Source organism: Talpa occidentalis, unplaced genomic scaffold (genome assembly GCF_014898055.3).
Source record: "Talpa occidentalis isolate TD23 unplaced genomic scaffold, MPIMG_talOcc4v2.1 talOcc4.5, whole genome shotgun sequence".
NCBI lineage: Eukaryota > Metazoa > Chordata > Mammalia > Eulipotyphla > Talpidae > Talpa > Talpa occidentalis.
The window spans coordinates 65,904,088-65,928,747 of NW_023604861.1; the positions used below are offsets into that span (position 1 = coordinate 65,904,088).

General features: G+C 37.9%; 1 protein-coding gene across 4 annotated transcripts in view; it reads right to left on the reverse strand.

Moving 5' to 3' along the window:
- PARP4 (poly(ADP-ribose) polymerase family member 4) overlaps window positions 1-24,660 on the reverse strand; it is a 131,290-nt gene that overhangs the window by 95,618 nt on the left and 11,012 nt on the right. For 3 of the 4 annotated variants that reach the window (XM_054687728.1, XM_054687726.1, XM_054687727.1), the window contains exons 4-11: window positions 22,606-22,672; window positions 19,714-19,789; window positions 17,998-18,111; window positions 14,693-14,842; window positions 14,025-14,162; window positions 12,682-12,855; window positions 10,664-10,824; window positions 7,188-7,325 (exon numbers count right to left, since the gene is read on the reverse strand). In XM_054687728.1, coding sequence (XP_054543703.1) covers window positions 7,188-7,325; window positions 10,664-10,824; window positions 12,682-12,855; window positions 14,025-14,162; window positions 14,693-14,842; window positions 17,998-18,111; window positions 19,714-19,789; window positions 22,606-22,672 — 1,018 coding nt within the window. The remainder of the gene's footprint in view (window positions 1-7,187; window positions 7,326-10,663; window positions 10,825-12,681; window positions 12,856-14,024; window positions 14,163-14,692; window positions 14,843-17,997; window positions 18,112-19,713; window positions 19,790-22,605; window positions 22,673-24,660) is intronic. The other variant, XM_054687729.1, reaches the window with a different exon arrangement.

Consider the following 24,660-nt stretch of genomic DNA (forward strand, 5'->3'; position numbering starts at 1 on the left):
CCCTTCCAGCTCCATTCATGTAGCTGCAAATGGCATGAGTTTATCTTTTTTGATTGCTGAGTACTATTCCATTGTGTATATGGACCATATCTTCTTGATCCAGGAATCCATTTTTGGGCATTTGGATTGTTTCCATAGTTTAGCTATTGTAAATGGTGCTGCTATAAACATAGGGCGCAGGTACCCTTTCAAATTAATGTTTCTGTGTCCTTTGGGTAAAATCTTTTAGATTTTTGTGATCAGTCCTTTATCATTAGTGTTGTGTGCAAAAATTTTCTCCTAGTCGGTGGGGTTTCCCTTTCTTTTGGTTATTATCTCTTATGCTGTACAGAAGCTCTTTAATTTGATGTATCTTTTCCTTCACTATCACTGCTTTGGTGATGTGTCTGTAAAGATGATTTTGAGGTGCATGTCATGTAGTGTTTCACCTATATTTTCTTCTACATATTTTATGGCTTCAGGTCTTATGTCTAGTTATTTAATACATTTTGAGTTGGTTTTTGTGCATGGTGTGAGGTAGTAGTCAAGCTTCATTCTTTTGTATGTAGCAACCCAGTTTACCTAGAACCATTTATTGAACAAACTTTCTTTGTTTCATTGCATATTCTTTGCTCCTTTGTCAAAGATTAGCTGACTGTAAATCTGTGGGTTTATTTCTGGATTTCCCATTCGGTTCCATTGGTCTGTGTGTCTGTTTTTGTTCCAATATCATGCAGTTTTGATTATTATGGCTTTGTAGTATAGTTTGAAATCTGGGAGTGTGATGCCTCCATTCCCTTCTTTTTTCTTCAGGAGAGCTTTGGCTACTCAGGGTTTTTGGTGGCTCCATATGAATTTCATCAATTTCTGTTCTATTTTTTTAAAGAATGTCATTGAAATTGTTATTGGAATAGCATTGAATCTGTAAATTGTTTTTGGTGGGAAGGCCATTTTGAAGTTAATTCTTCCAATCCATGAGCAAGGGATGCCTTTCCATTTCTTTGTGTCTTCTTCTATTTCTTTTAAGTGTTTTATAGTTTTCTTTGTATGGTTCCTTTACCTCTTTTGTTAGGTTTATTCCCAAGTATTTGACTTTTTTTCTTTTAATAATAAAAGGGATGGTTTTCTTGATTTCTTCTTCTTCAGATTGATTGTGTGTAGGAAGGCTACTGATTTTTGTGTGTTGATTTTGTATCCTGTTACTCTAATAAACTGATTGATTAGTTTGATTACATTTCCTGTGGAGTTTTTGGGGTTCTCTATGTATATTATCATATCGTCTGCAAATAGTGATAGTTTGACTTCTTTCTCCCCTCTTTGGATTCCTTGTATGTCTTTCGCTTGTCTTATTGCTCTGGCTAGGACTTCCAGTATTATATTGAAAAGCAGTGGTAAGAGTGGACATCCTTGTCTTGTTCCAGATCTTAATGGAAATGCTTTCAACTTTTCACCATTGAGAATGACATTAGCTATGGGCTTGTCATATAGGGCCTTTATGATGTTGAGGTATGTTCCTGAGATTTCAATGTCCTTTATCATAAATGGGTGTTGTGCTTTGTCAAAAGCTTTCTCAGCATCTATTGATTTTATCATATGGTTTTTTATATTTTTTTGTTGATGTGTTGGATTATACTGATTGACTTTCGCATGTTGAACCATCCTTATGTCCCTGGAATAAATCCTACCTGGTTGAGGTGAATTATCTTATGGATACATTGTTGGATTCTGATAACTAAAATTTTATTGAGGATTTTTGCATCAATGTTCATTAGAGAGACTGGCCTGTAGTTTTCCTTTTTTTGTGTTGTCCTTGTTCGGTATTGATATTAGTGTAATGCTGGCTTCATAGAACATGTTTGGTATTATTCCTTCCTTCTCAATTTTTGAAGGAGTTTGTGAAGGATAGGCACTAGTTTGTTTCTGAATGTTTGATAGAATTCATTTGTAAATACATCTGGTCCTGGGCTTTTGTTTAGGGGGAGGGTTTTGACGACCATTTCAAGTTCACTGCTTGTAATTGGTCTGTTTAGGTGTTCTATTTCTTCTTTATCTAGCTTTGGGTGATTGTAGAGTTTTAGGAATTTGTCCATCTCTTCTAGATTGTTGAACTTGGTTGCATGTAACTGTTCATAGTAGTTTCTGATTATTCTTTTGATTTCTGCTGTGTCTGTTGTGATTTCTCCTCTTTCATTTGTGATCCTAGTTATCTGTGCTTTCTCCTTTTTTTCCTTTGTGAGCCTGGCTGGGGGATTGTCTATTTTATTTGTTTATTCGAAGAACCAACTTTTGTTTTCATTGATTTTTTAGATTGTGTTTTTAATTTTGATTTGATTTATTTCTGCTTTGATTTTTATCATTTCTTTTCTTCTACTGGTTTGAGGGATTTTTTGTTGTTCTTTTTCTAGTTCTTTGAGCTGTGAGATTAGGTTGTTTGAGTTCCCGCTTGTTTCTTGATGTGAGCTTGTATTGCTATATACTTTCCTTTTATTACTGCTTCTGCTGCATCCCATACATTTAGGAAAATGGTATCCTTTGTCATTCAACTTGAAGTATTTTTTAATTTCTTCTTTGATCTCACTGGTCCAGTGATCTTCCAGTAGTGTGGGTTTCAATCTCCTTGAGGTAGAAGAGTTCCTTGCCTTCTTTTTATGGTTTATTTCTAGTCTGATGCCTTCATGGTCAGAGAAGATGGTTGGTATGATTTCAATATTGGTGTATCTGTTGATGTTTGTCCTGTGTCCCAGTATGTGATCAATCCTGGAGAATGATCTGTGTGTGCTTGAGAAAAATGTATACTCAGATTTTGGGGAGTTTAGGGTTCTATAGATGTCTGTTAGCCCAAGAGGTCTAGATCCTTATTTAGAGCTTTAGTGTCCTTACTTATTTTTTGTCTCATTGATCTATCCATTGTTGATAGTGGTGTGTTGAAGTCTCCTACTACATATGTGTTTTCTCAGATGTCTGTTTTCAGAGATGATGATAGTTGTCTGATGTATTTTGGTGCTCCTTCATTTGGTGAATATATGTTAATGAGTGTTATTTCTTCTTGAAGTATTTCCCCTTGATCATAATGTAGTGACCGTCAGGATCTCTTTTTACCTTTTTGAGTTTGAAATCTGTTTTATCTGATATAAGTATAGCTGTTTCTGCCTTCTTTTTTGATCGATTTGTTGTAGGATTGTTGTCCATCCTTTTACTTTCAGTCTGTTTTTATCTTTTGTAGTTAAATGTGTTTCCTGGAGACAGCAAAAGGTTGGGTTTTGTTTCTTAATGCAGGCTGCGACTCATTGTCTTTTTATTGAAGAGTTGAGTCCATTTACATTTAGAGTTAATATTGATATGTTAGCGTATGTATTTGCCATTGTGTTTGTCTTTTCTCTGGTTTTATTTATTTATTTAGATTTATTTATTTATTTGTTTATTTATTTATTTGTCTTGTTTCTTTCTTATTCATCCCTCTGTTGGTTCTGGCTTTAGGACTCCTTGTAGTATTTTTTGGAGTGGGGGTTTAGTCGTCATGAAATCCCTGACTTTGTTTGTCTGGGAAGGTCCTTATTCTTTCTTCATAGAGGAAGGAAATCTTTGAGGATAGAGTATTCTTGGTTGGCATTTGTTTTCTTGGAGTCTGTTGATTATGTCTCTCCACTCCCTCCTTGCCCGTAGAGTTTCTTCGGAGAAGTCTGATGTCAGCCTCATTGGTTTTCCTTTCTGTTATCTGTTTCTTCCCTCTTGATGTGAGCTTCATTATTTTTTCCTTGTCTTAGATTCTGGGGAGCTTTACTGTTATGTGTCCTGCTGTATTTTTCCTATCCTCATGTAAGTTTGATGTTCTTCTTGCTTCTTGTATGTCTATTTTCAGCTCCTTGTTCATGTTTGGGAAGTTCTCTTCAATTATTTCCTTGAAAATTTTCTCTGTTCCTATGTCTCTCTCCTCTCCTTCTGGGATTCCTATAACTCTTATATTTCCTTTCCTCATGTAGTCAGATAATTACTGAAGTCTTTCTTCATTCTTTTTCATTTGTAGTTCTCTTTTTTAATTTAAATTTTATTTTTATATTCCCCATACAATTACAACCCCCTTATTTTGACCCCAATCTCTCCTTTCCCCACCCCCACCCCCTACAGAGTGTCTCTGATTCATAGTTGTTTGTTGATTTTGATATTTTCTTTCTCATAGTTATTCTTTTTCCTGGTTCCTTATTTAATTTTTCTAGATTCCTGCTATGAGTGAGACCATCTGGTATTTTTCTTTTTCTTTCTGGCTTATTTCGCTGAGCACGATCCCTTCCAGCTCCATCTATGTTGCTACAAATTGTATGTGTTTTTCTTTTTTAAATGCTGAGTAATATTCCATGGTGTATATGTACCACATCTTCTTGATCCAGTCATCTATTTTTGGGCATTTGGGTTGTTTCCAAAGCTTAGCTATTGTAAATAGTGCTGCTATAAACATAGGGGTGTAGGTGCTCTTTGGAATTGATGTTTCTGTGTCCTTTGGGTAAATACCTAGGAGTGGAATTGCTGGATCATATGGAAGCTCTATGTTTAGTAGGTCAAGAAATCTCCACACAGCTCTCCATAGTGGCTGGACCAGTGTACTTCTTTCCTTTTCTGTTTTGGTTCTTTTTATTTCTGTGTCTTCGGGAGTACTTATTCATTCTTCCATTTCATCTATTCATTCTTTCATTCATCCATTTCCTCTGCTTTCACTGCTTTTTCCAGGAGTTCTTTAGCTCCTGAATTAATCCTTTGATCTCCTGCATTTCTTTCACTTTCCTCTTTAGAGACTCAATTTCATTCTTCTGATCGTTGATGTAGTTTTTCTTCTCCATGCTGCTTGTTTTCTAATTTGTCCTATGCGTTGGGACACTGTGTTGCTGGTACTGGCCGGTATCTTTTTGGTGGGCTCTTTCTGGGATGTCGGGAACTGGTGGTCCAATAAGAGTCAAATACTATAATTCCAGAAGTCCAGTAGGGCAGCGGTACTATGAATATGTTAATGGTCACTGTCACAGAATATCTCCTCCTTCTGTATTTGTTTAATTCCAATGTGGGTCTTGAGGTCACACAGACTGCCAGGCAGTGATAGGATCCCCCTCTGGGCTCTGACTGGTGGCCAGAAGGGGCCTGGACTGTGGGCGATTTTCATCTCACCTCTGGCTATGGGGGCAGCCTTTTTCCAGCTCCAGGCAGTCTAGTTGTGTTACGGATGGATGCAATGTCCCTGGTCTAAAATGGCATGTTGGGTGGGCATTTCCCTGCACTCACAGTCTAACCTGGTGGTGACTGGATGCCCCTTTGGGCTCCGACTGATGTCCAGACGGGGCCTGGCTTGTGGGGGTTTTTCAGTTCACTTCTGGCTGTGGGGGCAGCTTTTTCCCAGCTCCATGCAGTCTAGGTGTGTTCCTGATGGATGCAAAGGGTCCCTGGTAAAATGGCAAGTCCGGAGAGCACTTCCGTGTGCTTGCATTCTACCCCGGTGGTGACTGGATCCCACTCTGTGCTCGGGCTGGTGGCCAGACAGGGCCTGGCTTATGGTGGAGTTTATTTAAATGTGAAGAATTAGGTAAGGAGCCCATTTTATATTTTTTCAGGTAGTTATCCCAATATATAATATTGAAGAAATTATCTTTCTTCCACAGAGATAAAAGCTACTTTTATCCATAGTAAATGTTCAAATTTTGTGTTTATTTGTGGAGTCTTTATTCTGTTGATCCACCTATTTATACACCACCTCACTATTTTAATAAATTTAGCTTGATAAATTTTTTTTATACTTGACTAGTGAGCCCTCCTCATTCTTCTTCTTTTCATAATTATTATTTTTTTTTAAGATTTATTTATTTATTTATTTATACAAGCACTGGGTACAGTCAGAAGCACGGAAGGGTGAGAGAATTCACCAGAGCCAGAGCAGGGAACAGAACAGGCAGAATGACGAAATACACTGCTGAGGGGAGCAGCAGGCTCGACGGGAGAGGTCTGTCGCTCCATGTGGGACCTTCATTGGCGGCCAGGGATAGAACCAGCACTGCAGAGGCTGTGGGCAGCTTCGCAGCCTAGCACTCAACCGCTGCGCCACCAGGGGAGGCCCTTTTTCATAATTATTCTAATGTCAAGTTTTTAAAAATTGTGTCATAGAATCAGCTTTTTATTTTTTTAAAAAAACTTTTCTTGTACTTTTATTGTGATAACACTAACTTTGTATGTTAATTCCAGGAAAACTAGCATCCTTGTGATTCATATAAATGTATATGGGTCCCTCAACAGCAGTTTAAAGTTTTTTCCAGATGGATCTTTCAAGTTTCCTCTTAGGTATTTAATTAATATTCCAGTTCAACCATATTGCCCCTGCTCCTTATAACTTGAGTTTCAGTCCTAATAGTAAGTGGCTCTTCAAAGCAAACAAAATGACAGTTATGTCTTGAATAGAGGAATCACCATATCTGGGCACTTTAAATTCTAGATCTTTCCCTAAGTGTTGGACTATCTTTAAATTAAAGACACATGAAAAAGCCATGAAATAGATAACAACCTTTCATATGATACAGTCTTTTAGGAGCAATTCTTACTCATGCATTATAATGTAAAGTACAGATAACAAGTATATAATTTAAATTATATGCTTAATTGTAATTTAAAGAGCTCAGTTGTCTCTTGAATGAAACAAGGTAGCTGATTTTAACAGAAGTATAGCAAAATGTAGTATAGCAAAAAAAAAAAAAAAAAAACAAAAAGTTAAACACTTAACATTTATGAGATCAAAAAATTTGGAAAACAAAGGCTAGAAGCCAATCTAAATTCCACAGTCATAAAACCTAAGAATGTCTAAGCTGTAAGGGACTTTACTGATAATTTATTATTTAAAATAATGACAACTGGGCCTCCCTGGTGGCGCAAGGGGTTAAGATGCAACCTGTGAGGCTATCTCCAGCCATGTAGCACGAGTTCGATTCCCGGCCAGGGAGCTTCCCACATGGTGAGCAGACCTCTCCTGATTTGCCCGCTAATCCCCTCACCAGTGTATTTCAGTCAATCTGCCTGTTCTGCTCCTCACTCTGTCTCTGGTGAATGTTCTCACCCCCCACACCTCTGGCCTTGCATGTACCCCAGTTCTTGTATGCATAAATAAATCTTTAAAAAAATAAAATAAATAAAATTTAAAAAAAGAAAGAAAAATTTGGAAAACAAAGAAAGCATAGTCTTACCGGGATAGGATTCCTACAAAGCTTCGTACAGGAGATCCATGCAACAGGGACTTCACATTGCCAAGCTGGCTCAAAAACTCTATGGTTTCATTTACTCGTCCAACTCTAAATATCCCCAGGATATCCACTGGACTTTTACTGTAATCATTAGAAGAAAAATCTTGAGATTACATGCTTAAAAGCAAAATTTTAAAAAATTATGATTAGCAGCAGAAACATGAAACAGCCCAAATGTCTATTATTAGGGAACTGATTCACTGATCACGCAAAATATCTTAAAAATACTACACAGAAATTAAAAAAAATTCATTCTTTAAAAAATAAATAAGGATATGAAGTAAAACTTAAAATAAAAAGTTAAAACTAGGTTACAAATTTTAATGCACAGTATGATTCCAAATTTTGTCAGATACAGAATATATCTTTGAATGAGTACATGAATGAGTTAAGAAAATATATACTGAGTTAAAAAAATGCATACTCTATGCCAAATTTTCTGCCAGGCACTGGAAATGACATGGTTTCAGCTTCATGGAGAGGGAAAGATAAAGATCAGAAGTTAATACCTGGTTTTAAGTATTACTAAGGAAACCAGGTTCAGAGAGAGAATAGTCAAGAAAGGCCTTTCTTTAGAAGTGACATTCATTGAACATGGCAGGATACAACATATATTTTAAGATCTAACTGGAAAATTAATTGGGTGGAGCAAGAGTGGGAAGAAATCAGGATAGATATTGCTGACAAGAGACAACAATATCTGGATGAAAGACTGCAGCAGGGTAAGCAAGAAGTTGGAGGACTCATGATATTTCTTGGGCAGAACTGAGAGAATGTGGTGATGTAGGGATGAGAGAAAGAATCAGCAGTGTTCCTGGTGGATAACTAAGATAGGGAAGCATGGAAAAGCTTGGAGGACTACTGAGAAAGAGTTATAGGGTGCAGAGGAATTATGAGCACCTAATAGGCACATCTTCTCAATTTCATGTTCAGTGGAATCCTTTTGGTAGCTTGAAATGAGCTAAGATGGGAGTATTTACACCACAGAAATCAGCAAATATTACAACAGTAGTTAAATTATTTCTGGGCTAACTTTGGGTGGTGATCTTTAATTTGAGGTGATATTTAATTTTCTTCATGTTTTTACATATTCTCTAAACTTTCAGCAAAGAAAATGAATTTCATAGGAGAAAAAAAAATAATGTAAAAAAAATTACTAGTGAGACAAAAAGGAGAAAATCTAATTTTTCACCACAGCGGAGTCTCTCCCGTAGGAGAGGTCCACATTTGTTGCAGGAATACTTTGATACATAAAGTGGTAGTGGGGGTGAGGTTTCCAAGGACCTGCTGAGTTACACTAGCTGCTTGAACAGTAGGTTTGAAGATCTAGCTGTTCCTTCCACCTCTCTCTCTGGAGAAAGCTAGTTACTTCCCTCCTTCACTTTTACTAGTCTCTTCATTAATATTAAGAGTCTAGCAGATACCTAGGGGAGGGTAAAAATTTAATCAAAAGATAAAAATAATTTATAAAATCAAAATCTTCCAAAGACCTCAGGAATGGACGTTTCATTGAGGTAAAATTCACATTATCATAAAATTAACCACTTTTAAGTATATAGAGCGGTATTTAGTACATCCAAAATGCTGTACCACCCCTCTCCCCTCTCTAGTTCCAAAGTATTTCATCATTCCAAAAAAAAACCCATATCCACTTAGCAGTCAGACTCTATTCCTCCCTCCAAGGATTTATCTATTCCAGATATATTACATAAATGAAATCATAAAATAGGTGGTCTTTTGTGTCTGGCTTCCTCCCCTTAGCAAAATGTTTTCAAGGTTCCCCATGTAGTGTCAATATCTCCTTGCTTCTTATGGCTGAGTAATATTCCATTAAATGCATATACTATATCTTGATAATTTATTCACTGATGAAAATTTGGGTTGTTTGCACTTTTTGGCTATTGTGAATAATGCTATTGTGTAATGGCAGCAAGGCACAGAGCAGGTTCTTTATGATCCGGGCAGACAGGTAAAGGAGAGTCCTGGAGCTCTCAGTGGCTTCTCAGGCTTTTACTGAGCTTTTTACAAGGCGGTGGAGCTGGAGGGCCGGGAGTCAGGGGGCCAAGGGCCTGGGGGCCGGGAGACCTCCCAGCTCCCGGTTAATCTTCACTCTTTCAGGGCTCTCAGGCATTCTCTCGTGGTCTATTTCTGTGGTTCTTCTCTCTGGTTCTGCTCTTGTTCTACTGTTGCTCTTTCTCGTTCTGCTCTCTCTTTTGCTGGTTCTCCATGACGCCGCCCTTATAAGCTCAGTCTCAGCCCAGGTGTGCCCACCTATGCATGCCCACACCCTACTTCCGATGTCCACCATCAGGCATGCATGCAGGACTGCAGGGGTCCATCATTAATGCTAATGGTGGGAGGGTGGAAAAGCCTGATAATTTTTCACTTACTGTACATGCTGTTATGAACATTCATGCTCAAGAGTTGTTTGAGTACTTGTTTTTGGTTCTTTTGGGTATACAGTCAGAAGTGGAATTGCTCGGGCATATAATAACTCTGTTTAATTTGCTGTGGAACTGCCAAACAGCAGCTGTGCCATACTAAGTTTTCCACAAACACTTGTGGGAGTATTCTAATTTCTCTGCATCTTATCAACACTTATAATTCCCCCCTTTTTTTTAAGTAGTCATCTTAGTGGACGTGAGGCAATACTGAAATTGTGAAATGCATATTAGCATAACAAACAGGGATACATGGTCACTATGGAAGCAAATGTCAAGGAGCCATATCTCTTGACATGCTTTCCACTTGGTGATTTTATGCCATGGAGTGGTCATTCTATAAGCTGCCACACACATACTTCTGTGTTCTAAAATCTTAACTGAAAAGGATTTTCCTACAAAGTATCTTTGGAACACAAAATAAAATGTCACTTTGTTTCAAAAAATTTTACTATCAGCAGGCCTCCCTGGTGGCACAGGAGTTAAGACGCAACCTATGAAGCTATCTGTAGCCAACTATGAAGCTATCTGTAGCCATTGCAGAACGAGTTCGATTACCAGCCATGGAGATACCGATATGGCGCAGCAGACCTCTCCTAACTGGCCCACTGCTTCCTTCAGCAATGTATTTCGGTCAACCTGTTGTGTTCCCCACTCTGTCTCTGGTGAATCCTCTCACACCCATGCCTCTGGCCTGTACCCCAGTTCTTGTATGCATAAATAAATAAATCTTAAAAAAAAAATTTTATTATTAGCAAGATAAGGTAATCTTGAAATCAGAGAGGAACAATAGAGTGTTTTCCAGCACAGAATACAATCCCAAGCCCTATTAAAAACACAGAAAAAAGTAATTTGTCATAATGTTATTATCTTATTACTGAGGACTATTACCTATGTAATTGTGGAGATTAGCTCTTTAACAGAATCTGCAACAGTATTTTATAATATTGGGTCCTAACATATTTTCTTTATGCTTACCTGTGATTATTCTGCAAAACTTGCTTTCTAACCCTGAAAAATTCTTCAGTGTTCTGGTTAACATGCTCAATTTTGCATCTCAAAGCACGGTATTTGGCAAGAGATGGTGGGTTGGGTTTGGACAAATTCGTTTCAAACACATTAACCATGTCTCTTATTAGCTGTAGATGGAAATGACAGACAGATGTAAGACTCATCATGTACCAAAATATTTATATCACATTACACTTCCTCAGAAAAATAAGCTTTTCTCCCCAAAGACTGAGTAATACATACCAATACTGTAAGGGGAAAATTAAAGAATACTGCTGCCTCAATGATGGACAACATATGACAACAATCATAGTGCACAGCAACTCATTGTTAATAAAGTGGTTTCAGTTTCATTTTTCCTTTAATCTGCACTGTAACATGGGTCTTATTAGGTCTTTATTATTCTTACTATCTAGATGAGGAAAGCAAGACTCAGGAAATTAAGTTGTTCAAGATCCCAATAAAAAGGGAGAGAGACTTAACTGGAATTCAGATTATTAGACTCCAGCTCTGCTTAATAAAAATTCATTCAGCTTGTTCTCTATGTCAGGCATTGTATTAGATTTTAAAGATACAAAGATGAACAGACATGTGACAGTGTCTGTAGCAGCAAAGTTTAGAAACAATCCAAACATCTGGCAAAAGAGGATGGACATATACCCAAGGTGGCACATGCCTGCTGTGAAACAGTAGACTGGATGGTACAGAACCTGGTAGAGGAAGAGGGGGGCAGACGAGCAAAGATGGTACACTATTTTTCATGTAAAAAAGAGGAGAGGAATAAGTTCCTATGAATAGGTTCCTATACATGCTTACTTGCATGAAGAATCCACAAACAAGAAACTAATAAAAATGGTTAGTTCTGGGTGGGGAGAGGGGGTAGTAATGAGGTTGAAGGGACAGGGTAGAATAGAGATTTCTCTGAATACACCTTTTTAATATAATCTTGATCTTTGGATTATACAGTTGTATTACCTATTGAAAATATAAAACTTAAGTGAAAACATGTATGGATGGGCACTATACAAACCCTCTCAGTAACAAAACCAATGACTGAAGTCCTTTATATTGGTCTTAGGCAAAATACGGGATTTTAAATTTGGAAGGTCCTTTTTTCAATTCACTTCCTGGTTCTTCATTTGTTGGTCTTCACTTATATAGTTTACAAACCATTCAAAGTTATCATCTCCCCAAAACACAAACTACACATCTGCAAACAACTCCGATGCCTACGTTACAAATCTCTATATTGTCCCAATCCCCTCAGGCACAGATGAGGCAACTCAAGAGTCAGAGAGTGACTTCAGTCTCATCAGCCTCTGTTAAGGGAAGGGGGATGCCTGACTGTTTTCCAGTCTTCTCCTTTGGTAACTGAGCCCTGCTCCTTTCCCCACAGTTTGTCTTGACAGTGACTGGCTTACGATTACCCATTTGGTTCAATTCTGACAAAAAGAAAATTGTTGGGGGCTTTCTCTAAGATACACAAAAAGAAATACTCCAGATGGTACACTATGAACTATTGCAGCTAAATGTTGATGGTAAGGGGACAAGGCTGAGATGGAAGCTGTCATTTTATAGGGAGCACAGTGATGGGAAAAGCTGCGACTGATGGTCAAGCTGTTTCTAAGTGATGTGGAGCACACCACTGGATAACTTGTTAAAGAAGGGGTAAATGTCCTAACTGTGAAGCCATGCGGCTTTTTATTTCTTCTGCAGAAAGAATCCTAACTCCTCTCATTATCTGGAAAATTGTATTACAGTGTAGCAATTCCAAAAAAATTGCATTTATACTACTACTTCAACACATTTTGTTTGGCAGTATGAGTCAGATAACTTCCAAAAGGATCAAAAACATTCTAAAACAATTTATATTTGTGCACAAACTCTAGAGACAATTTTTGGATTCAGTGTTACCTTATTCACATGGTTTGTAAAGACCCTTCCTCCAATACACTTTCAATTGAATTCTGTATTCAGAGATTTACCTGGCAGAGATCCTCCTTCTTAGCTAACAGTCTCAGGTTAACTTCTTCAACTTTTGGACCTTTGTGAGGTATCAATCTGTAGAATTCAGTCATGATCTTTTGTAATTTTTCTTCTGTTTCTCCATTTTTTAGTGCTATCTTTGCTAGAAGGAGAATTGCCTCTGCCTTGCTCACCTTTAAACAGAAGATGAGATATATTCATTAAGATCAAATCTTGATAATCATAGGAAAAGTGAAGAGAAATATAAAATATTAGATCTAAAATAATTGTTAGACATGTTACACTATTTGTTTTCTACTGGACAGCCACCATAAAACAGATGCTGGTGTTTATCAGAGAGGCAGCTTAATTGTGGTGATGATGCCATGAGGAGTCTTCCAAACTGGGTTCGGGTTAACTACAGGAAAGGTTCCATGAAGTCTGTCTATATTTATATCTATATCATCTATGTCTACATGTACATCCATATTAATATCTCTATCATCCACATATCTGCATACACCTATACTTATCTCCACACACTGCAGTGTGTGGAAGAGTACTAATACAACTGGAGTAGACTTGATTTTCACAAAAGAAATTTAAATAGATGTAAAACTCAAACTAGAAACAGAATCCAGAACATGACTCTAATTATAAGTCAAGTACTTTTTGGACTTTATCTCAGGAAAAATTTTTCTTTCTGAAATAAATTAGTTTATTTATCTCTCCTTAGGGGAGAGTTGTTTCAGTAAATGATATAGTTGTACAAATTGAACCACTGGGAATATTTTCTTTCATTTGCTCTTTCAGTTACATATAGTTAAGAAGATAAGAATATTTTCTGGAGGGCTGGAAGCAAGCCTGCCTTTCCCTGAGACAGTCAGAACGTGTAAGTCTCTGAAGCAGTTGCTATAAATTAGAGTAGGATCATCTAAGAACCAGGACCATATATGTATCTCAGGCCTGCTACAAATCTGTTGATCTAGAGAAGCAGGCCTCCAAATAAGCCAGCACCAAGAAGTCAATCTCTGATCAGATCCTATGTCTGACATTTTTCACATAGGGATATCTACTTTTCTGGGAAGTTGATTTCCCCTTCACTGTTCTTTCTTGGTGTTCTCTTTCCCCAGGTAAGAAGAAAGAACAGCCAGGAATGAATACAAGATCAACTGGACCAGCACTCAAACAAAGTGGCATTGTTATTTTTGACTGTCTTTATTAATAAAATTTTATTGAGGTAATAGTGATATAATTGGTACTATTCAAGCTAAGAAATCCAGAAGGTTTGTTCTATGAGAGGTGGTTTGTCCTGGGGTAGGGGGGTGGGTTTGTCCTGTTTTCAAGGACATGTTTGACTTACATCATTAAGACTAATGCTGTTCACAGGGTTAAGGAGTGTGTGTTCCAAGTGACCAAGAGCTTCTGCCCAAATCATCTCCACCAAATCGCTCTCCTCTTGGTTCAGAGTGTTTGAACTTATTACCTCCTCCAAAAGCAACTGCAATAACAAAATAACACCCAGAAAAACTCTTCAAGAGCTGAATAGAGGTGTGAGGAAAAATAATGAATAATTAGCCTGGAAGTGAGTAACCTTCAATCACCTAAGTGTTGACATTCTGGACCTGCTCTCTGCTTGCCTCTCCATCCTCCTCCCCACTGTATTCTTCCCTTCTCCCCCTTCTCCCTTACTCCCATCTTATTTTTCCTTTTCCCTTTTCTTCACCCTGTAACTTTAGGTCTACCAGTGACATTAATGATTAAGTATTAAGGGTTAAGAACTTTCGGCTCCTAGGTCTAGGTTATAATCAAACTTTCTGCAAGCTGTGAGAACTGTTGCTGAAATAAAAGATAAGTTTTGAGACCTGTCTTTGAACTCATTCCCACCCAGCTTTCATGCCTTTCTATGGGTTTACCTTTTCTTTTATTTGATCCTACTCTTCGTTTCTGACAGGTTTTGTCATAAAGAAAACATTTCTACTAGGAACATTCAATCACTAACACAAAATGATATGTTCAAATCAGTCTTACTGCTTGCAACTTCTCAGAGGCTAATTGGGTTGCTTTAGGTGTAAAGTGTTCTTTTAGAAGAAATCCTTGTTTCTTTAGCACTTCAATGTAATTTTCATAGTATTCACTTGCATCTGCAGAGGTTTTTTTTACAGCAAACTGCCTTCTAGTCTGTGAATTATAAGATATAACCAAATGTTAGGATATGAAGATACAGTAACTTATTAAAATATCAGTCTTTGTTGAACACCTACTATGTGCATGGGCATAGGACATAAATATTGCATTAGATCTGTGCATAAGGGAGTTCAGAAACTAGTTTCCAATTGCTTAAAGATTCAATTCTTCACAAAAAAGCTGACATCCTAAAAGTAAACTGGGAAAACCCCAAGTTAGCACAAAAGATGCATCTGATCCATTGAAGAATCATGGAAACATTTATTCAGAGCTCACACACTCTTAATTTAAATACTACTTTAATTAGCTTTGAAGTTTGGTTACCTAGTTTTTTGGCAATGATTAAAAAAAAAAACCTCAAGGGAGAAGAAGATAAGCAAAATACCTTAGAAGTGAGGTATTATTAAAATAGGCACAGAGTGGAAATGAAATGATAGCTGTGACAAAGGAGAAGGCAGGAAACCTCTATGGTCATGCAAACTACCTTAAAGGTGCAGAGTGGGGAGTCCTTTGGGTAGGCATGATGGCCTCCCTCATCCCAACATGCCTTGCAAAGCGGCATTTTCTGCTCCTCCTGGAAATCCCCACCCCTGGAGTAAGCAGTTATCCGAACATCAGCCTCAAAGAATATAGAGGATTTGCCCCAGTTGGGGGCTGTGGGATACTTGTGTTTGTTGAGCAAGGCACGGCCTTTGGGGTGTGCAGTCCCAAGGTAAAGCCAAACTACTCACAATACTGATAACCACCTTCCTGAATTGGGGGCTATAGGACGCCTCTGAAACTGGAAATATATCATGTTCAAGTCATTTCATCTAAGAAGGTAGAGTTTAAAATAATTTTGGAAGATTTTCATCAAAATGGGTTGATACAGGGGAAGGACAAGTGAGATAAGCTCACTGCAGAACTGGTTAAGTGAGGATTATTTCTATCAAGGTGAACAATTCAGCCAAGGAGTGCTCTGTGAATTCTGAATACTGACTTGCTAAGGGAGGAAAGCACCAGGAAGGCTTTTGGTTTAGTAAGCAAAAAGAGATAGGCTGATCTAGCCACGTTACAGTTTTTTTTTTCAGGAAAGAAAAAAATTATAACACATTCTATCATGGTTTTCAACTACTTACATTTAACTTACACTACTGAATCCTCCACAAAATATAGTACACATTTTTGAGTAAAAGGTTAACAAAACCCCTACTCCTTCTTGGACACATCTAACCCTGGATTAGCTTTCTAGATTGATTTCCACAAAAACTTAAGGTGGGACATCAGCTGTGATATTAGGAAAAAATGCTTGAATAATAGTGATCTCTCATTAGTAAACTGCACGAGACTTGGAGTTTAAAAAATGAACCATAAAAAGCAGGTGGGAAACATGTGCCTTGGGCTTCCTGGAGTGTGGCACTGGCATGTTCCTCTAACCTTGAGAGGACATCTCAAACCGTTGTGGTAAAAGATGTATTGGAGGTTGGGTGGGAGTTCTGTCAGGTGGTTCTTGCTCCTAGTTGATTTTGTAACTGGATATCTGAGGCCTCTGGGTGCCTCAAGGAAAGAAGCTTTTGAGGGGCTGAGGCAAGTTGCTTCATACCAGGGCCTATGGACCTTTACCCTCCTGCAGCCCCAGAAAGGCCAGCTCTGGCCAAGGTACTCTGGAGCCAACAGGCCCACCAACCTGCCCTGATCAGAGTGCAGGCTGGGCTAGCCTTTTCTCCCTTATATATCTGGCTTTAGGAATCTAACTCAATTAATTATTCAGATTGAAAATGAGCTGATTGGTGCAAAACTGTCCAATCACATGCTTAGTATTGAAAATGACCCAATCAGGATTTTAGGGTGATGGACCCTGAAGAAGACATAAGGCAGATCAAGAGGCAGCTTGAGTCAGTCTGAAAAAGGATTCATTGGACTACCTTTGAAGAAGCAGTGTGCAGCCAGCCTCTAAAGAGAGAAGGATTCATTGGAAGAAGTCAGCAGCTGGTTTTGAAGAGGAAGAATTCATAGTACCACCTCAAAAAAGGAGGATTCTGTTCCCAGCTGCTGAAGAGAGAGAAGCAATCGAGCAGTTGACCTCTTTGAGGTTCACCAGACCTTCACTGAGAAACTTGGTTCTGCCCCAGCCTCTAACATTGCCTGCAAGGAGCACCCTCGGGCTAGCCACAGCATCTCAAAGAGCTGACCACAGTCTCTGGTTCTCTAGTACCACCTCCTGGTACTGTTGAGTTCATCACAGTCTGGTTTGGGATGCAGCCCAGCCTCCAGACTGCTGTTGTGAGCTGCTGCAGTGTCATCTCATCTTCCATAAGCGGCCTTTGTTTGGGACCGCTGGACACTGAGGACACCATCTGAGACAGCTGGCCACTTGTGGCCTTAAAAACGCCTTTCTTCTCCCTAATCTCCTATTTGTTAAATAAGCCCTGTTGTTGTTGGGCCCTGAATCTATATGATCTTGCAGTTGTGTGCATAGGTACAATGTTACCAGCAGTCACCTGTCCTCTACCTCAGGCACTGTCCCTTAGCATTCTGAACACTGTTCGACTGTTCGAGCTCTTTTCTACTCCTGTGCTGTTTCAATGTGAATCTCCTTCCTTGCCCTGAGCTAACACTGGGAGTGTGGATACAGTTAGAAGCTTAAGAGAAATGCTGTGAGGTCCATTACTGCTGAGGAGTGCCAATGCTTCTGCCTGGTCAGAGAAAACCTGATGGTTGCTGCAGCATTATATGTAAACTTCAGGCATTAGTTGCCCACAACACTTCACACGTGGTTCAATATTACTTCTATCATGGCAGGTTCCAGGCACCAATGTGTGGCTTCCTCCCAGATGATAAGTTTTGAGAAGCAGGGTATGCAGTCATGGCTTCTATATTTGGCACATAGTAGGTGTTTCATGAAGTGTGTGAATGGACAACTTTTAGGGGTGTATACTCTGTAAAATATTGCACAACTGATTTACAACAGGGGTAGTTTCCCTCTTAAACCCAGGGAACATTTTCCTGTGACTAGAACCCTGTGCCAGGGGATGTTATTCTCACATTCCAAACATTTACCAGGTCAAAAGAAAAAGGTAAACAGATTGACTGGTTCATTGACCAATTTTAAAGAAACTGGTATGAACAAGGGTGGATAAACACGTAGCAATTGATACAAAGACTGTCACCTCAATGTCATCGGCCAGGAGGAAGTGTGCAGAGATCAGGAAGGCAGGGTCCGCAGGGTTCCGGGAGCAGAGCAGCTCCAGGACCGCAGTCTCCTTACTACCCTCTGCCACAATCTGAAAAACAGGTGGTTCCCTGGTAAGGTGCACGCATAAATAACAAACCAGGGGTCATTTAAAAATGTTGCTTATTACGTGGATGGAGTTGGAAGGGATCATGCTCAGCGAAATAAGCCAGAAAGAAAAAGAAAAATACCAGATGGTCTCACTCATAACAGGAATCTAGAAAACCTAAATAAGGGACCAGGAAAAAGAATAACTATAAGAAAGAAAAAAATCAAAATCAACAAACAACTATGAACCAGGGACACACTTCGGGGGGGAGGGGCGGGGAAAGGAGGGATTGGGGTCAAAATCAGGGGGTTGCCACTGTATGGGGAATATAAAAATAATAAATAAATAAACAAATAAATCTTTTAAAAAAAGGAAAAAACTAAAAATGTTGCTTATTAAAGCCATGTGTGCTTATCTGGAAATACAAATTAGCAATGACCATAAGTATAAGGAAAAAAATTTTAATCATGAAATCATATTAGAGATATATAATCACTATTAATATTTTCATATATTTCTTCCTGTATTTTTACTGTAGATACGTGTATATACATAAACAGTATTTGCTTCCCACAGAGTGAATGCTATTTTCAACTTACATTTTATATATATATATACATATATTTTTTAAGAATTATTTTTATTTATTTATGCATACAAGAACTGGGGTATAGGCCAGAGGTACAGGGGGTGAGAGGATTCACCAGAGAGAGTAGGAAACAGAATAGGCAGATCTACTGAAATATACTGCTGAGGGGAGCAGCGGAGGAGACAGAAGAGGTCTGCTGTGTCATGTGGGTTAGCATCCTGGCCGTGATCGAACTCATGCCACAGTGGCTGGTGATAGCTTGATAGTGCTGAGACTTAACCCCTGTGCCACCAGGGAGACCCTCATATATATATTTGAACAAATAAAATATCTAAAAGATAAAAAAAGAGCATTATTTGGAATGCTAGTATTAGTGTGCATTTGTGTGATGCTGGAGAAAAAAGTTATTTTTCTTTGTAATGTAGAGTAATTGAAATCTCATTTGGTGGAAATATTTGGTGTCAAATTTACTTTTTTTTTTCTTTAAGATTTATTTATTCAGGCATACAAGAACCAGGGGACAGGCCAGATGTGCGGGAAGGTGAGAGCATTCATGAGAGACAGAGTGGGGAACAGAACAGGCAGACTGACGGAAATACACTGCTGAGGGGAACAGCAGGCAAGCCAGGAGAGGTCTGCTGCGCCAAGTGGGTATCTCCCTGGCTGGCTGGGATGGAACCCACGCTGAAGAGGCTGCAGACAGCTTCACAGTGCTGCACTCAACCACCCGAGCCGCCAGGGAGGCCCAAATTTACTCTTTTAAAATACGAGAAAATAACAGGGAGAGAAAGCCTTTATTTTTAATGTCACTTTAATATTTTATACTGTTCCCTTTTTTATTATGAGAAGGCATTTCTTTAAATTAAATCTTAATGTAAATATTTTCCTATCAAAATCAAATCATATATTAAGGATTATTTATTTAGGAGATTCACAATTTTTTTAAAAATCACAAGAAAATTAACAAACAGGAAAAATTCAAAACAGTTTTTACTTCAAATAGAAATTATTCGTACCTTTTCCAAGATGTTATATTTTGCAACTTCAAAATCCCGAGCAAAATCAGGGATTTCAACATCTTCTGTATGAAACCTAAAATTTGCATAATTAAAATGTTAAAATTAAAATGTACTTTTAGTCTAAACTGAATTTTCATAAAATTATTCTTGCAGCTCTCCTAATCCCATATAAAATATTCTAATTCAGATATTCTAAAATGATTAAGAGGTCTTGTGTAATGAGCTGGATTCCATCTTTATGTAATTCTAGAGCTCTGATGTCTCACAGGGAAGGTAACATGGCATGAAGCAGAGCAGATGTGTAAAAGAAATATGCCAGCACACTGGAGAAAGCACAGCCCTTGTAGCGATGGGCAACGTGTCTTCAATTTGGCTTCTGACTCATAGCATCTGTATCACTCATAGCAATGCCTTCTCATAATAAAAAAGGGAACAGTACAAAAGTGACACAGTACAAATGTGATATCTGTGTCACATCTCTGGACTACGCTCAACAACTCTTTAAAATAAAGGTGTCAGAATAAGACCTGAAACCATAAAATACATAGAAGGAAATATAGGCAAAACACTACGTGATATGCACATCAAAGACATCTTTACAGACACATCATCCAAAGCAGTGATAGTGAAGGCAAAGATAAACAGCTGGGACTACATCAAATTAAAGAGCTTCTGCACAGCAAAAGACACAATAACAAAAACAAAGAGAAACCCCACCGACTGGGAGAACATTTTTGCACACAACACTAATGATAAAGGACTGATCACAAAATCTGCAAAGAGCTGATGAGATTCAACACAAACAAAATAATCCAGTCAAAAAATAGGCAGAACAGCTAAAAAGAAACTTCTCTGAAGAGGAAATGCAAATGGCCAACAGGCATATGAAAAAATGTTCAACATCACTTGTAATCAGGGAAATGCAAATCAAAACTACCATGAGATACCATCTTACACCAGTGAGAATGGCACATATTAAAAAAACTAGCAACAACAAATGTTGGTGAGGATGTGGAGAAAAAGGAACTCTCCTGCACTGTTGGTGGGAATGCAAACTGGTCCAACCACTATGGAGAGCTGTGTGGAGATTTCTTGACCTACTAAACATAGAGCTTCCACATGATCCAGCAATTCCACTCCTAGGTATTTACCCAAAGGACACAGAAACATCAATTCCAAAGAGCACCTGCACCCCTATGTTTATAGCAGCACTATTTACAATAGCTAAGCTTTGGAAACAACCCAAATGCCCAAAAATAGATGACTGGATCAAGAAGATGTGGTACATATACACCATGGAATATTACTCAGCATTCAAAAAAGATAAACACATGCAATTTGCAGCAACATGGATGGCGCTGGAAGGGATCATGCCCAGCGAAATAAGCCAGAAAGAAAAAGAAAAATACCGGATGGTCTCACTCATAGCAGGAATCTAGAAAACTAAAATAAGGTACCAGGAAAATGAATAACTATAAGAAAGTGAAAATCAAAATCAACAAAAAACTATGAACCAGAGACACAATATGGGGGGTGGGGGCGGGGTGGGGAGGGATTGGGGTCAAAATAAGGGGGTTGCAATTGTATGGAGAATATAAAAATAAAATTTATTTAAAAAAAAAAAAGAATAAAATGCTGCATGACGGGACAGTGGTGATGGTGCACAGGTGAAAAATTCTATGGGGACTACACCTGGTGGGGGGGAGCAAACATTGTTTCAAAATGAACAATGCTGTAAAAATATATGAAAAGATAAATAAAAATAAATAAATAAATAACAAAATGCTGCAAGAAAAAAAAAAAGAAAAAGAAAATATCAGAGAATAATGAACTGTCTTGCTCTAAATGCTGTTCAGTAAGGTGACAGTGAATACGCCACCCAAACCTCATCTCAGTGGTTTCTCTTTTTAAAAAATCAATCTAGGGGCTTCCTGGTGGCACAAGGGATTAAGTGTCAGCACCATGAAGCAATCCACAGCTACTACAGCACGACTTCAACCCCCAGCCAAGGAGGGGACCCACATGGTGCAGCAGACCTCTCCTGTCTCACCTCTGCTCCCCTCAGCAGTGTATTTCAGTCAATCTTCCTGCTGTGTTCCCCACTCTGTCTCTGGTGAATCCTCTCAACCCCTGTACCTCTGGCCTATACCCCAGCTCTTGTTTGCATAAATAAATAAAACTTTAAAAAAATCAATCTAACAGTTATATCCATAAATAATGACAGATTAAAAGTAATAATCACTATACTAGTGGAATTACAGGTTTTAAATAAAAAGATAATAGATAAACAAGATAAAATACTTCAAAAATCTAATGATTTATAAAAATTTACTAATTGCATTTTAATACTATTCTTGAGGTTTACAAAACATTTACAATCTTTGTTGAGTCTTAATGACCAGAAATAGATTACTAATAGCCAAGAGTTGGAAACAATCTAAGTGCCCATGGACAAAAGATAGATAAGATGTGGTGCATATAGACACAATGGAATACTACTCAGTTATTTTTTTTAAAAAAGATGAAATCCTGCCATTTGTAACAACATGGATGGACCTAGAGGGTACTATGCTTAATGAAATGTCAGATGAAGAAAAATAAACATCATATGATTTCACTCATATATGGCAGAGAAACAAAACATATGAACCAACTAAGTAAAACTTTTAGATGCTAAGGCCAAATTTGCGGTTATAAAAAGGGAAGGCAGAAAGGGGTTAAGTAAATCAGGTAAAAGGGGTCAACCGTATGGTGAAGAATGGAACTGGACTTTTGGTGGTGAACATAATGTAGTATATATTGACACTGATTTATAATGAAATACACCTGAAATCTATAATGTTATAATACAATGCCACTTCAATAAAAGCTTTAAAAAAGGTAGATTACTTAGTGAGTTCCACCATGTCATCCTCTTCTATGGAATTGTCCCAGGACAGATCATTTGTTTTCACTTCTAGAATTAAAACAAAGCACTTATTTACTACTCAAAGACTTATTAAAAATAAGTTAACAATAAATGCTGGAATTGTTAAGATTCTTGAAGATGGGTCGCATGTGCCATTGTATTCTATTTTTTTAGGTACCTAAAATTAACTATAGTTACTGGTAATCTAAGGATAATGTAGGAAAAGAGGAAGGTAGAAAAAAATAGAACATATCATTACAATACTATTTTAATAGGCATGTGAGGAGGATTCTAATGTAATCTGTATTATCTGAAAGTCATTGATAGGCATGCAATTTCCAATGGCATTCTTCTCTTCTGGAGATTATGGTGAGCATAGTTATTAGATGTATTTCTAACTACAGAATCAGAATAAGTTCCAAGTGCCATCACTTCACAAAGGAATCTACGTTAGAAGGAAATTTATGGGTTCTTATGAGAGGGCCAATAAGTTCTGCTTTATATTTTTCTGTAGAGTAACTGTAACACTAAAGCATTATAAAATATAGGAATAACTTTTATTTATATTTTTTAGTTTTTTTAAAATTTTTTATTTTTTTACACCATTTTTCATTTTTGCACAATGTATGCATTTTCATCTTGGTTATAGTCCCCATACAATTTCCACCCCCACCTTGTTTTGATCCTGCTCCCTCCTCCCTACCCTTACCCCCCCACCTCCCATAGTGTGTTTCTGATTTATAGTTGCTTGTTGATTTTGATTTTTACTTTACTATAATTAGTCTTTTTCCTGGTGCCTTATTTAGGTTTTCTAAATTCCTGCTAGGAGTGAGACCACCTGGTATTTTTCTTTTCCTTTCTGGCTTATTTTGCTGAGCATGATCGCTTCCAGCTCCATCCATATTGCTGCAAATGGCATGAGTTTATCTTTTTTGAATGCTGAGTAATATTGCATGGTGTATATGTACCATATCTTCTTGATCCAGTCATCTATTTTTGGGCATTTGGGTTGTTTCCATAGCTTACATATTGTAAATAGTGCTGCTATAAACATAGGGGTGCAGGTGCCCTTTTGAATTAATGATTCTGTGTCCTTTGGGTAAATAGCTAGGAGTGGAATTCCTGGATAAAATATATAGAAGGAAATACAGGCGAAACACTACATGACATGCACATCAAAGACATCTTTACAGACACATCACCCAAAGCATTGACAGTGAAGGCAAAGATAAAGAGCTGGGACTACATCAAATTAAAGAGCTTCTGCATAGCAAAAGAGACAATAACCAAAACAAAGAGACACCCTACCAATTGGGAGAAAATTTTTGCACACAACACTAATGATAAAGGACTTATCACAAAAATCTACAAAGAACTGATGAGAATCAACAAAAACAAAGTAAATAATCCAAGAATAACTTTTAATGCACGATTTCTTTTCAGTTTAAATTAAGGCATCAGATTTCAAAGAAAACCAAAGAAGTCATGCAGATGGCCAACAGACATAGGTACAAATGTTCATCATCACTTATCATCAGGGAAATGCAAATCAAAACAATGAAATCCCACCTTATACCAGTGAAAAAGGCCCACAATAAAAAACAGAAACAATAAGGGTTGCTGAAGTTTTGGAGAAAAAGGAATCCTTACATTGCTGGTGTGAATATAAACTGGTCCAGCCATTATGGAAAGAAGTGTGGCGATTCCTCGAAAGACTAAAAATGGGATCTACCATACGACCCTGCATGTTGAAAATGCCAAAGAACACAAAAGCACTACGTAAAAAAGAAACCTGCAGTCTTATGTTTATGGTAGCACTATTAACAATAGACAAGATATGGAAACAACCTAAAAGCCTCAGAACAGAGGAGTGGATCTGTTCTGGGTATATATATACAATGATACACAAGATGTGGCATATTACTCAGCGATCAAAAAAGATAAACTCATGTCATTTGCAGAAACATGGATAGAGCTGGAAGGGATTATTCTAAGTGAAATAACCAGAAGGAGAAAGATAAATACCTGATGGTGTC